This window comes from Ahaetulla prasina, chromosome 1, assembly GCF_028640845.1.
Source record: "Ahaetulla prasina isolate Xishuangbanna chromosome 1, ASM2864084v1, whole genome shotgun sequence".
NCBI lineage: Eukaryota > Metazoa > Chordata > Lepidosauria > Squamata > Colubridae > Ahaetulla > Ahaetulla prasina.
The window spans coordinates 174,220,770-174,235,292 of NC_080539.1; the positions used below are offsets into that span (position 1 = coordinate 174,220,770).

At 39.0% G+C, this 14,523-nt stretch overlaps 1 protein-coding gene across 2 annotated transcripts in view; it reads left to right on the forward strand.

Moving 5' to 3' along the window:
• The first annotated feature begins 2,065 nt into the window (after window positions 1-2,065).
• The window catches only part of PPP3R1 (protein phosphatase 3 regulatory subunit B, alpha), a 39,579-nt gene continuing 27,121 nt past the window's right edge, over window positions 2,066-14,523 (forward strand). Inside the window, exon 1 of one of the 2 annotated variants that reach the window (XM_058182163.1) lies at window positions 2,066-2,456. In XM_058182163.1, coding sequence (XP_058038146.1) covers window positions 2,454-2,456 — 3 coding nt within the window. In that variant the 5' untranslated portion in view covers window positions 2,066-2,453. The remainder of the gene's footprint in view (window positions 2,457-14,523) is intronic. The other variant, XM_058182172.1, reaches the window with a different exon arrangement.

A 14,523-nucleotide genomic window follows, 5' to 3' on the forward strand; every position in this document is an offset into this window, starting at 1 on the left:
TGCACATTTGATTTATACAAGGATATTATGGTTGTGGTATCTCTATTTTCAATATCATTTTTTATTGTCCTCCCATGCTATTGGCCTTTCCCCCCCACAGTGGATGCATACTGCAGGAACACTTTTATTTAACTGTTTACTGTTACAGATATCCCAAAATCTCTTTCCTTAGCAATCACTGCTAAATCTGATCTTATTAGTTTATAGTGAGGACTTTTGGCACCAATATGCATCAATTTACATCTGTTCGTGTTGAATGACCTGCACCATTCTAATACCCTTTCCCTTATAGTTCTATGAACATCCTGGCCCTATGCCTGAGGGAAAAGCCAAGTTTTTACCACTTTCCTGAAGGCCAAGAAGATCACGATCATCCAAATCACTGATGGGAAGCTGTTACACAAGGCAGATGCCATAACAGAAAAGGCATGCTTCCAAGGCCTCACTAGGTAACACTGCTTCACTGACACGAATCAGATCATGCCCACCCTGCCAGATCTAGTAAGATAGGCAGAAACCCTCAAGCATATGCAATTCTAAGTGCTATAATGTGCTCAACATGGAGCTACTTTTAAAGACCATCTGGAAGCTTCGGTTGGTCCAGAAATCAGCAGAATGGCTAGTTATACACATATCACAATACAGCTATTTAACATCTCTACTTTGTAAGCTCTCCTGGTCTATTAGCCTCTAGTGCAATTCAAGGTGCTGTTTGCCACCCACAAAGTCCTTTAAGGAGCACTGCTGGGTTATTTGCAAGACTCCAACCTCCAATTGTATCTGTCTATCCCATGATATCTGAAGAGTAGGCACACTTCAGGCTCTTTCCATGAATCAATACCATCTAATCTAGCCAGACAGTACCTTCTCTATCTCTGTTCCTGCCCTTTGGAACAGCATACCCTTGGAAGCCTTCCATGAGACTTTTAAAATGTGGATGTTCCCTCCAAGCATCCGATTAAGATGAGCTCATCCATTAAACGTCTATGGAGATTCTCAGTCATCCAGGCCTTGGTTATCCCAAAGGTGCTTTTTCAAGAGGCAACTGGACTGTTTTTTTCCTTTGAACACGTTTCGCTTCTCATTTAAGAAGCTTCTTCAGCTCACAGCTCTGAGCTGAAGAAGCTTCTTGGATGAGAAGCAAAATGTCTTCAAAGAAAAAGCAAAGGCCACTTGCCTCTTGAAAAAGCACCTTTGGGACATCCATTAAATGGTTTAGTGTCAAATATATTTGGTTGTGGGGTTTTTTTTGCCTTAGCTTGCGCCATATTAGATTGGTTTTTTTTCTGGCTCTTTTATTTTGCTGTTTTTTTAAAAAAACTCTTATGTTAGCCAATCCAGTCACATTTTACAAGTTGGGAAGAAATAGACATCAATTTAATTGGCTGACCTCTAAAGAAATAAGTAAAAGAAATACTTCGTAGAATGGAGCCCCTGGAGACCATCCAAGGACAAGTATCATCCTCAACTTTAAGTGGACTAGCTGCCACTGCAACAAACTTTTGCTTTCCGTGCAGTTTTCTCCCCCGAACCCCAGGCTCCTAAAAGTTTGCCGGAAAATCTTCTTGTTCTCCTCCAAGTATATTTTATGGTACTAAAATGGAGAGGAGGAATAGTTACACTAGCATCCCCCTAGATGCAGAAGTCTGAATTTAAGAGGACGAAGTCGGTTGAAGTGCCTGTTATTACGTACTGCGGCAGCAGACATCTCACCCTCGCCTCTCCTCCCCTCAGTTGAGGAGCCACAGCCTCCTTTCGCCTCCCTAACATTTTGTGTTGCTTCAGAAATGGGCCGCAGCGAAAGCAGCATTTCTCCATACAGCATGGGCTTCCTCCCAGGCACTCCAACTGACGCCGGCCTCGCCTGCACCATCGCTTCCATTTTCTGCGCTTGTCTACCCAACCCCTCCCCCCACCCCTGCGCGCCTTCCTTCCTTCCTTCCCTCAGTCTTCTTCTCGCCCGTGTGACATCACACGCACGTTCCCTTTCGGCCCTTCGGCGTATGTAAATTTGGTCCCTTGCTTGGAGGAAAGGAGGGAGTTGCCCGGATGTTGGGAAGCACCTCCCCTTTGTTGTTGCTTGCTCGTTCGCGTCTTCGCTCCTTCGTCTCGTCTCCGCCTCCTTCTCTTTTTCTCCCCCCCTCCCCTTTCCCCCTCCCCCTTCTCCAGGTTGCGGGTCAGCGCGAGCCACTGCAGCAGTTAAAACCGTCGGGAACCGCCACGAGCCGCTCCGGCCTTGCACCAAATAACAGCCGAGCGCGAGGTAGAGGCGCGAGGGGAGGCAGGCAGGCAGGCAAGAAAGAGAGCGAGCGAGCGAGGCAAGCGAGGCAGGAAGCAGTCGTGCGCTGCGGTGGCAGCAGCAGTAGCGAGAGAAGACGACGACGACGAAGAGGCGGCTTGGCACTCGGCTGTGGATTTAGCTGCGGGCAAGCCCTCAACACCCTCCCGCCACCATGGTAAGGGGCCGCCGGGTCTCTCCGCGTCCACCTTCCGCGGGCCTTGGCTGAATATTCGAGGACAGTTAAAAGGGATGAGGGGGAAGGCGGGTTTCTCTTTTATTAAAAGAAAAGGGAGGTCCTCCCTCCGCCTCGTCTTTTCCGCCTGCGGAAACGGCAGGCGCTGCTCTCCTCCTCCTTTCGCGTCAGGCCTTCACAGAGCGCCAAGACCCTCTGCGTCAGGGGTTTCCTCTCCTCCTCCTCCTCCTCTCCCCGGCCTAGCAGCCCCCCTTTCCCATAGTTCCCCATCGGCGGTAATGACGTCCTTTTTCACATGGTCCCCGCTCCCTCCGGAGGCGATCCGATCGCCTTTCCCCGCAGCAGCACCCCCCTCTCCCTCCCCCGGGACCGCATGCATTTTCTCTCCTCAACTGAGGCTTCCCCCGCCTTTCCGGTAGTTCCCTTCACCCATTGGTGACCTCTTCCCTGCAGTGCCCCACCCCAGCCAGGCAAATAATGCTTAATGCTCCTTTTTCGCCCGTGAAATGTCCGCTTTTCCCACCTGCATTCCTGAAAGCACACTTCTTTCTATTCTGAACTCCTCCTCCTCATCTCCGTAGGAAAAAAAACCCCTGCGAATTCGCTTCATCCCACGCAGCTTCTCTTGCGCATTCACGTTGCTTCCTACTGCACCCTCCTGTAAATTTTTTCCCCCTTATTTTGTACTCCTGCTACCTACTAAGAACTCTTTCTTCGACTTCCCCATGAATTATTTCTTATTCAGTGTTACCCAATTCTGTGTGCCTCGTAACAGCTTTGTTACCTCTGTGGAGAAACTTCTCTCATGGATGCATGCTAAGAATGGTTGGCTGCATTTAATCCATACAACTACGTTTGAATAGAGAGGAAGGGACATTTCTTAGGGGAGTGCCTTTTTAATTACCTTGACTAGTAAGAAGGGTGTTTAATAACTTATTCAAGAGGGACGATTTATGGTATCAAAAAGGAGCCTTCTAAAACCCACATTATAAGGTTTTGTATTTATTATGGCATAAGCTTTCTTGAGATGGATAATGTCTACTTCATCAGATAAGAGAGAGAGAAACTGCAGCCTAGGCACATCTTTGTGTGCAATGAGCCAGACTGAACACAGTTACACCATTTATCCTAAGTAAATCCAGTGTTAAATAGAATCAGATATGTGTGCATATATAGCATCTTGTTCAATAGATATTTTAACTATTTATATCCATTCTAGATATCCCTGTATTGTACAGTTATACCAAGTGGCTTATTATCCTGAACTTCCACACAGTATATGCTGTTTTGCTATTGTATCTGACCAATCTTATAGTAATAATTGTCCTGGAATTCTCTTTCTTTCCCCCTCTCTCTCTCCTGTTCTCAATGTGTCCGAATTTCTTGTGTAATCTCTCACTAGTATGCTTATTTCTTCATTTGTTTTATTTTACTTTCTCAGGATACCAGCAGTCAAGTCACCCTAATCGTTCTTAAAACTTAGTTCCTCTGGAGGAAATAGATTTTCAGATGCAGTTATCTTTAAAGTATAATTTCCACAACTGATTATTCTTCAGTCCTAAATATGTCTTTGTTGTAGTTCAATCTTCAAACTTCTTCAAGTTTGAATGCAGCAGTAAACAGAAACTGTTGTGGAAAACATACTAGATAGCATTCTGTATATTGACTTGGATTATGTTAAATCTGAAATACAAAATTTGGAACAACTGAGTTTGATTATAATATAGTGGATAAAAATAATAAAGTAGAATAGAATATCTTAGCTGTAAGTCATGGCAATTAAATTGTACTGCTTGCTATAAATGCATAGATTGATACTGTTCATGCAGTATTTTATTTTAAATACTAGGGGTATTTCCTGTTTGCTGCTATTACCAAGAATCAGTTCCCCTTTTCAAAAACATTTGTTAATTTTGTTTATGTACTGTATAATGTATGATATTTCTTATTGTATCCCAGCTGTTTCATGTATTATCTTCTAAAAAGATTCCCAAATCTTTTTTCTGCTTTCTTAATTGGGGAATTTCCATTTATAAACCAACATTTTGAGGAATAATAATGAAAATAAAAGTTGCAGTGGTAGATGGGTTTCTTGTACATTAGAAATTTATGTTAGAGAGAGTAGGCAAAGTAAAAAGAAAGCTTGCAGGCCTTTAACTGGTCTATGGTAAATGATTGATACATTTAATGTTCAAGTAAAATCAAAGTAGGTCATTTTAGATATATTTGTCTATAAATGCCTCTTGAAAAAGCTCTTTATTGAAAAGTACCTGAATCCTAAGATTTATCCTACATGCAGTGGAATTCCAGTTGCTTTGATTTTATTATAACAGTGTTAGTCTACGTAAGAGTTAAGAACCCAGGGATGAGGTTTTTTTGCCATGCATTTTTCTAGCAAATTTGGAAATAAGTTAACTTATTTATGTATTTATTAGGCTCTTCAGAGTTATAAGCATATCCATGTATTGTATGTATTTTACAGAAAGATATTTTTTTTCAACAGGATCCTAAAGCCATTTACTATGTTATAGAAAGTGATGATCGCTGCTATTATTTAGAAGTTAAAAGTGCTAGGTATTTGGTGGTATATACCGTTTTTCAGTACTCATCATTGAATGGAGGCCTGGAATAGAACTAAAAGATATCCATATGGATTTATGCATATACCATGGTCACCCAGAGTAATTAACAGAGAGGTGTTAAATCATATAAAACCAGACACATCACTAGAAGCTAAAATCATAAGACTATGTCTGATTTACTTTGGCCATGCCATGCATGCAAATTCATTGGAGAAGAAAATGATGCTGGGAATGGTTAGTGGAACAAGAAGAAGGGGCAAGAAAGAACATGCTGGCTTGATAAAATCAAATCTGATACAAAGTTGAACAACAATTGAAAGAAGCTACGCTTGACAGGGTAGCAAGGCACTTGCCTATAAAGTCGCCAACAGCAGGACAGGACTAAATGGTTAAAACAACATATGGATTTATGACTGGCCCAGTGTGAGTTGCTTCAGTGATTGCAAAAAGATCAAATTGTATTTTTCTCTATTTTAGGGGTGTGGGTGTTTTATAGTTGCATGGTTAGTGACTTTCTAGCAATCTTTTAAAAAATCGTGTGTGTGTGTGTGTACACTCACGTGTATTAGCTGCTACTAATATGTTCATTAGCTGCACAATTCGATTTTTCAAAGTTTGTTTCTCTTGCCAGGACACCATATGTTTCTATCACTCAGACTACGATATTTTTTATGTATCCAGATACTCTTCTCATGGAAAACACACATAAATATTAAGATTACCTTGTATGTAGCGTGGGTAGAACATTGCTTTCTAGATACTTTCTCTGATGTAACTAATAATAAGAAACTGAATCTCCATTCTCCATTGCCCTGCTTTCTAGTTTAGAAAATCTGTACTTAAAATATTTAAGATCCTATGCCCTTCACAGTAAGGAAATACATTGTTATAATTTAAAATGTGCAAAAATTTATTTGAGATTCTACTATTCTTCCCTTTTTTCCTGTACCTAGCAATTCTTCAACTGTCATTTAAAAGGAATTGGGTCAACTCTAGCAGTTTGGCTGATTCTGTAGAAAGAGTTTGAAAATTCATTCTGTTACAAGTGTTGATTTTATAAAATTACCTTAACTTCATTAAAATATTTTTGATATAACAATGGAATAATAATGAGAAGATCACAAAATATCAAGATTTGAAAATTTAAGTTAAAAATTATGGCATAAACTGGCCACTCCAAGTGGTTATTGGCACACTAGGTGCCATACCAGAAAGTCTTAGATGACACTTAAAAATCTGGGTATTGACCAAAGTTTCCATCTGTCAGTCACAAAAGGCCACACTATTTGGATCCCCACATATGATCTGCCAGTACATTACAAAATCGTAGATTCTTGTGAAGAACTTGGTGTGAATGAAGGCGTTCATTGGCTAACTGGCAACTGTGATTTCATATTGTGTGTATAATGGAATAAGGAACTATTTGTATATTTCCGTGGGAGCTTTTTACCCGGAGTAGTGAGCGATATGCAGTAAAAGTATTAACAATATTTGTAGTTCTCTAAAAACTGTAATCTAAATTACATAATGTTTGATTTTATTAATAGAGAATATTATTTATATATAGAATTGCATAGCTAATCCTTGACTTTTTTCTAGCTGCTACAAGAATGTCTTGTGTCTTGTCACTTAACAATCATTCAAAGTTGTATCAGATCGTCTCAGAGCTACTTATTATCTGTTTTTGGAGTTATAACAGCCACAACGCACCCTGTGATGTTGTGATTACATTTTGGGCATTTGGCAACTGGCTCACCTTTATGGCCATTAGCAGCATCCTGCTGTCACATGACTGCAATTTGCAACATTTTTTGCCAGTTTCTGGCATTTACCTCTGTTTTCTGGCAAAAACACTGATTGGGGAAAATGGATTCTCTTATCAATCATGGCATATTATATATATATACTATATAAAAGTATATATACTATATAAAAGCTGGAATTCACTGATTTATAGGATCAACTACCATCAGTATTTTATATTTCAAAGCACTTTTTCTATGTTTTAACATCTTCCCTTTTTCTGTACAAATGTAAGGATGTTATCTATATATATAGAGAAAGAGTTATTGAGAAAGTGATCCTGCTGCAGCCCCAAAAGATTCTGGAGGAAACTGATTATTTGCACCCTTTTCAGTTGGGATTCAGGCCTGGATATGTGAAAGAAATGGTATTGGTTGTGTTTTTTGGTAATCTTTGGAGGGAGCAGGATGGGTTAGTGCACCTGTCCCTGCTCTACTTGATCTCTCAACAGCTTTTAATACCATAAACCATGGTATCCTTCTAGAATGACTCAAGGGGCTGAGAGTTGTCCTGGTTCTCTTCCTTCCTCTGAAGCCGTTTTCAACCGATGTTAATTGGCAGTGAGAGCTTGGATCCTGCTATACAGGGTTCTGCAGATGTCAGTGCTTTCTCTGCTTCTGTTTAATTTCTACATGAAACCTCTGAGTAAGATCACCTATCACCATGGGTAAGACTTCATCAGTATGCTGATGATAGTTTTACATCTCTGCTTGTGGTGAGTTGAGTTGAGCCATGCCATGACTGCCTTTTTATGGTGCCTGGAGAGTGTTGAGGCCTAGATGGGGATCAACAGGCTAAAACTGAACCTTGACAAGATGGAGTGGTATTTGGTTCAGAGGTTCTTGGAGACTTAGCATAGCTGGTAGTGGTTGTGGTAATTACAACCAAATAGAACTGATGTGTAATATGGAGAATTGTCTGGACTTGTGATTCCTCAATATAATCACGAGCACCTTTGCACAACTGCGAGGTGTGTGCCTATTACACACATTTCTGGACCAGTGTGCCTTCTTCATGGTCACCATACCTGAGTCACCTTCAATTTGGAGTACTACCATGTAATGTACATGGAGTTTAAATACAGTAAATACATTAAATAAATACAGTAAGCTTTTTGTTTGGTCATATCACATCCTTTGTATTGCCTCACTAGAGAAGCCATAGGCTGCCAGGTTTTCTAAGTAGGCTGAATGTTACTTCTGTTAAAGAGAGATGTCAGCCCAGTTGGGTTAAAGAGAAGTTTAAAGGTAAAGGTAAAAGTTCCCCTTGCACATACATGCTAGTCGTTCCCGACTCTAGGGGGCTCATCACTCAACTCTAGGAGTGCTCATCTCCGTTTCAAAGCTGAAGAGCCAGTGCGTCCGAAGACGTCTCCGTGGTCATGTGGCCGGCATGACTCAACGCCAAAGGCGCACGGAACACTGTTCCATTCCCACCAAAGGTGGTCCCTATTTTTCTACTTGCATTTTTTTACGTGCTTTCGAACTGCTAGGTTGGCAGAAGCTGGGACAAGTAACGGGAGCTCACCCCATTACACGGCAGCACCAGGGATTCGAACCACTGAACTGCCAACCTTTCGATCGACAAGGTCAGTGTCCTAGTCCCTTGAGCCACCACGTCCCCCAAAGAGAAGTTTAGGCAGTAATTAAAAATAATGATGCAAATCCTGGCTTCTATCCTTGTAATTCCTAGTTATAGTCTTAAAGCATGTTACATACCTAACTAGAGGCCTGCATGATCAATCATAAAATAACTTGAACTATATCCTCTCATTTGCAGTTAGGTTACTGTAAAGGCTCCACTAGTGTCCCATATAATAATCAACTATGAGTTTTAAATCTTTTGTTCAGGTCAGAATTTGGGGGAGGGGGGTATAACTTATCAATGTTTCTTTTTTTACAATATTGAGCAAAGGATCTAAGGATGCATTGCATTCCTGTCATAGATAAAATAAAATAACCATGTTGTCAGCACACAGGAAAACTGAAAGGGATCTGTCATAGTTTTGGTGGGTGAAAATTGCCATTATTGAGATGTGATAACATATGTAAAAATTGGAGTAAGGATACAGCCTTTATTCCTTGTGTTGCTACTGTACAATTGAGTACTAATAAATTTTCTAAATAATTGTTTTAAATGTTGAAAGTAGGAACCATTTCATTGAAGTACTGGAGACAGGCTAACTTTAAAAAGAACAACCCCTTTATGTAGTTAAATGGATTAAAATATACACATGAGGTTGCTAGTGCAGAATTATAAAACAATGCTGCTCACTTCCCCATATAGGTAATTGGGGAGAGAATGGTTTTGCTTAATTTCACTTGTCCAAATCAGCATCATATTTTCTGATATATAAGATAATTGTAGGTTATGAACAGTCATGGCTCTGAATTCCCTATGGCATTTTTTGCTGCTGCTGCTTTATAAATTCTAAGTTGGGCTTTGAAACGTAAATATTAATTTGCTTTGCTAGAAAATGTCTTCAGGAAGCATTACAACAGAAATAAATTTTAAACACATCAACCCAAAGCAGTAACAATACCAATTAACAATAGCAGCAACCATCAAAAGTAGATCATAAACAAAAACCTAATATTCCCCAAATATTCTTTTCCAGAGCCAGGTTTTCACCTTTTCTGGCAAACTGGGTAGGAAGGCAATGACTCTTATATGTGGAAACAAGTTGTTCCACATTTAAATATCACCAAAAAATTGTTTTATTGAATTGGAGACAGACTTTATACAGAACCCACAGCTAGGCCAACTAAGCATTTTCTGTACTGAAAATTAAATTTTTGTGAATCTAAGGATCTCTTTCTCCATATAATGAGAAGCTATGCCATCTTTGCATATAATACAGATAGATTATATCAGAAAGGAAAAAACGTTATTCTGTTATTTCAATGTGCAAAGAATGTTAATACAGGTATTCCTTGATTTAAAACTGTAAATGAGCTCACAATTAGCAGGTCATCATGTGACCAGACCCAATTTTACAGCCTTTTTTACAGCAAAGTCTGCAGCTGTTAAGCAAATTCATTTTTTGCTTTGGGACATTTTTTCCCAGAAACTGGAAGTAAATACTGGTTTCCAGTGAACATGTCATAAATCATGGCTATGTGACCGCTGGATGCTGCAAGTGGCTGTAAATGTGGTTCAAAGAGTTGCCAAGCATCCAAAATGCAGTTACATGAATGTAGGATGGGTGGGGGACACAGTTCATTGTAACTTGAAATGGCCACTAAGTGACCAGTTGTATGTCAAGGATTACCTGTAATAAAACATTTCTTTAAGATTTCAATTATATTGGCCCACTCCTGCTTTAATTTCTGTATTCATCTCCATAATACAGACTTTCACTCTGCCAAATGTGCCGGAAGACACATTTGGATTCTATGCAAATGAGGCAATAATACTTTCAAGAATGCCTATTGGTTTTAAGAATTGAGGACTCAAGAACGTTATTGCAAACAATATCAGCTGGAAGGCAGTTATCAGAAAACCAAAGTAATAGCTTTTGCCAAAAGACCCAAGGACCATTCCTGGGGCATAGATTAAGCTGGTTTCCTATTTCAAGACTTAAAGATGGTTCTTCATTCTGCATACATTAGAAAACTCTGGATACCATATTGTTCAAAAACATTGACTTCATCTGTTATCCTTAAATAAAGTGTTTTAAGAAGAGGTAGTCATTATATACCTGTCTCTCAAATTACCAGTAGTCCTTGACTTACAACATTTCATTTAGTGACAGCTGCACTGAAAAAGTGACTTATGACCATTCATGCTTGCAGCATCCCCATGATCATATGATCAAAATTCAGGTGCTTGCCAATTGACTTATATTTATGATTGTCCCAGGATCATGTGATCACCTTTTAACAAGCAAAGTCAATGGTGAAGCCAAATTTACTTAACAATCATGTTACTAGCTTAACAACTGCAGTGATTCATTTAATTATGGCAAAAAAAGGTCGTAAAATTGGGCAAAATTCACTTAACAATTGCCTCACTGAGCAATAGAAATTTTGGGCTGAATTGTAGTTGTACCAAACCATTAGTACAGCTTCTCTGATGCCAGTGGGCTCCCTTGTCCAGTGTTACATCACTAGACTTTTCTTCTAGCCAAATTTCTAAGAGCAGCTCTCAAAGTCTATTCGTGCCTCTAGTGCCAACTAGCAACAGTAGACAGAATTTATTGAAGTGGAGCCTAGGCAATGCTTAATTATAGGCACGCATTAGAGTTTTTTCTTTCTTTTTGGTATTGCTCCACAAACTGACTGATGACTACCATTGTATATGGAAACAGGCAGTGGCAACTACAATCTCATAGTCTTCTTTTTAAAGGTTATGATGAGAACAAAATATTTATCAAACAGTATGTGACAGATGATCAAACTGACTTAGCCTAGGCCCCAATCTTTTTTGCCAATACATTGGGTACTGAGCATATCTGAGGTGGAAATCCCTATGCACAGAACGGCTTCACTCTAGCACATTTCTTCTCCTCAGCCATTCTTCAGAATAATTACAGGAAGATTATGTACTTTGTCCAATAGGGCAATATTCTTGTGACTTTAAACATATAGAACAAATGGAACATGTGCCTCTCCAGTGCTCTGACTATAGAGACATTTTGACTTCATTCCAGCATTACTACATACATATTCAGGGTAAATGGAACAATTTTGCCCTTCTCTATATTCAAATGTTAACCCTGAGACAGCATACTGCAATCCTAGATTCTGTGCAACATCATTCAGAATTTGATCTAGCACTATAAATTAGACTCGGTGTACAGATTGCCATATTAGTTATAAATATTCACTCACATTTTATGTACACAATCTCCTATACCTTCTAATATTCCTATCCTCCTTTTAGATTGTGTTACATCTATTATACTATACACACACACACGTTTTACTTTTCACATAATTTCTTTTGGATTTCCACATTTACCTTTTATATCAATATGCTTTTTATTTTTAGATATTTTATTGTATATTATATATTTATACTCCCCTATTATATATAATCTTCCTAATGATTATTCATTACCCCCTTATGCTGCCCTCTGATCGCAATAAAGACTGATTTGATATGTTTTTATTTTGGTAAAACATATTTGTGATATGTGGTAAAATAAAAGTTTAATTTCCTTTTACATTCCCCAGTACCCCCAGCACTTTTACATAAAAACTAAATAACATGGGGAGAGAATTGTATCCTGCAGAATCCTGCATTGGAGCAACTGTGAGATTCATCTAGGACTTTCTGCAGCCGGTTCCAATATTATCCACTTATGACTGTATGACTATAACTTGTTGCTGGCAATCCTTATGATTTATATTGATATATTGATCATCAATTGTGTTGTAAATGTTGTACCTTGATGAACGTATCTTTTCTTTTATGTACACTGAGAGCATATGCACCAAGACAAATTCCTTGTGTGTCCAATCACACTTGGCCAATAAAAAAATTCTATTCTATTCTATTCTATTCTATTCTATTCTATTCTATTCTATTCTATTCTATTCTATTCTATTCTATTCTATTCTATCCCAAGGGGAAAAATGTTGGGGTCTGGGGACAAGTTGTCTAATATAGCTGGAATGAGAGAAGGCTTCTTCAAGAAAAGATATAGTTCAAGGTGGTGGCATCATCCCTTCCACCAAAGAGACACTTGAGAGAGTGGGGGCTTATGATAGCCCTCCTATGTTTTGGTTTTAGAATATGGTTCCTTGGCAGCACACTGGACCAAAACGTAGTAAATATTACTGATTTGCAGTTCCAACTAGTGATTGGGGGAGAGAAGCAACCTGAAGTGGAAGTATGGAGAGTATAGCTTATCATTGGTAATAGTTGCATTTTGTGGATATTTTGGTGTTGGGAGTTTAGGGAAATCAGAGGCCTAAGATTCAGGATTTTTTCCCATGTGGGGTGGTCTTGATAATGATAAAAAGTTGGAGATCAGAAGCTGAAGTTAGGGAAAATTAGGATAGAAAGATAACCTGCTTGGAGTAATGGTCACTTGTGGTTTAAATGCCAAGGGGAAACAGAGTTGGGGTCTCTAAAGTTTCTGCTAGGAGACCATGAAGGTACTTTGATGGACACAGGAAGATGTGATAGGATTAATTGGGTTGGCAGTTTCAGCCTGAATATGTATACCTTGAGTTTGGGAGGCTGGATTCCTAGGTGCCTTGGTCTTAGGTTACTGTTGTGGAGTAGCAGTCTTTATGTAATAAAAACATTCTCACCCATGACCTTATTGTCAGTGAGAAAATGGACTTGGCATGCATTAATGAAACATGGGGTAGGATAAGGCAGTGATGTTGCTCTGTTGAGAGATTGTGGGGATGCTGGGAAACTATTGGATGGAATGCTAGATATAAGTGATCAAAATAAGAAAGATGTTAGTAGCTTTCTTTAATGGTAACTTAACTCTGACTGAAACAAGCCTGGGGGAAAAACCAAAATGTTGAAAGAAACTATCTTAATGTAGTTAATAAATGAGAGGTGGAAGAACCTTTCTGTTTATCCTTAATCCTTGCATTCTAACACTTCATTGAAGTCTCTACTGAGGTTTATATAATATTTTCTTCCTTAATTGTATCTTGCTATGGGGTCTTGCTATGCTTTTTAATATTTGCTGTCTGATATTTGCGCTCCAAGGTTTGGATACTTCAGTTGCAACTCCTGAAGATGTTTGTGACTGTAATGATTCTGTAAGAGATTGATAGTGACTAGAGGTCTTTGATTTGGATAATTGGGTATGATTGCCTCTGAGCTGTAGAAACAGTTAGGAATTGTAGGTGTGCTGCCCAGCACAGTCCTTTCCTCAGTCACTCAATCACTCTGCAGGAATTCTTCCTAGCATTTGATACAGGATGACTTTGGTCTCCATGTCTTTGGATGAAATCTGTGAAAGAAATTTATGCCTTTTGTACCAGTCATGGTTTTTTTCCCCAGAAAATAAAAAGCCAAATCCATTCTGGTATTTAATTTGAGCAGTATTTAAGTTGAGCAGGGTTATGTGGAAGTTACTATGATTGATCCTATATCATGGTTAGATCATTACCTGGGTAATAAGTAGCTCATCAGCACCTGTGATTTCCTCAAGATGGGGAGTTATTACATGTTCTTTATGGATATAATTCATTTCAAATGATATTTGAAGATTTTTCCAATAATCTGGTATGCAGTTCTTCCCCATGCCTCATTAAACTATGGAATTCAGCAATAAAAGTCCTTGGGCAGAATTGCTCACCAATGACTTTTCTCTGTTTACCAGTCTCAGTGGATTCTTCAGTGTACTGTAATAGTAAGACTAATAAATTACTAATATTTCTAAGCTATTAATGCCATTAATGCCATAGTAACCATATGTCACCTGGTGGCACTGTTTAAAGTGGCTTGCTTCTTGTTGGCAAGAATGATTTTATAGGCTAATGTGATAGATATTTCACTAATGATATTGCTCATGTTCTCTTAAGATTGGAATTTGCGAGGGCAGATTCAGTTGAGAGGACTAGGGCAATTCTTTGTCAAGATGTTGAGGGAAAGAAACAGTATGATATTCTGTGTCATTGACCATTGTATCCTAAACTCCATGCAATGGTGATAGATAGGTGGTACTATTTTACAATGGCTCTGATTTT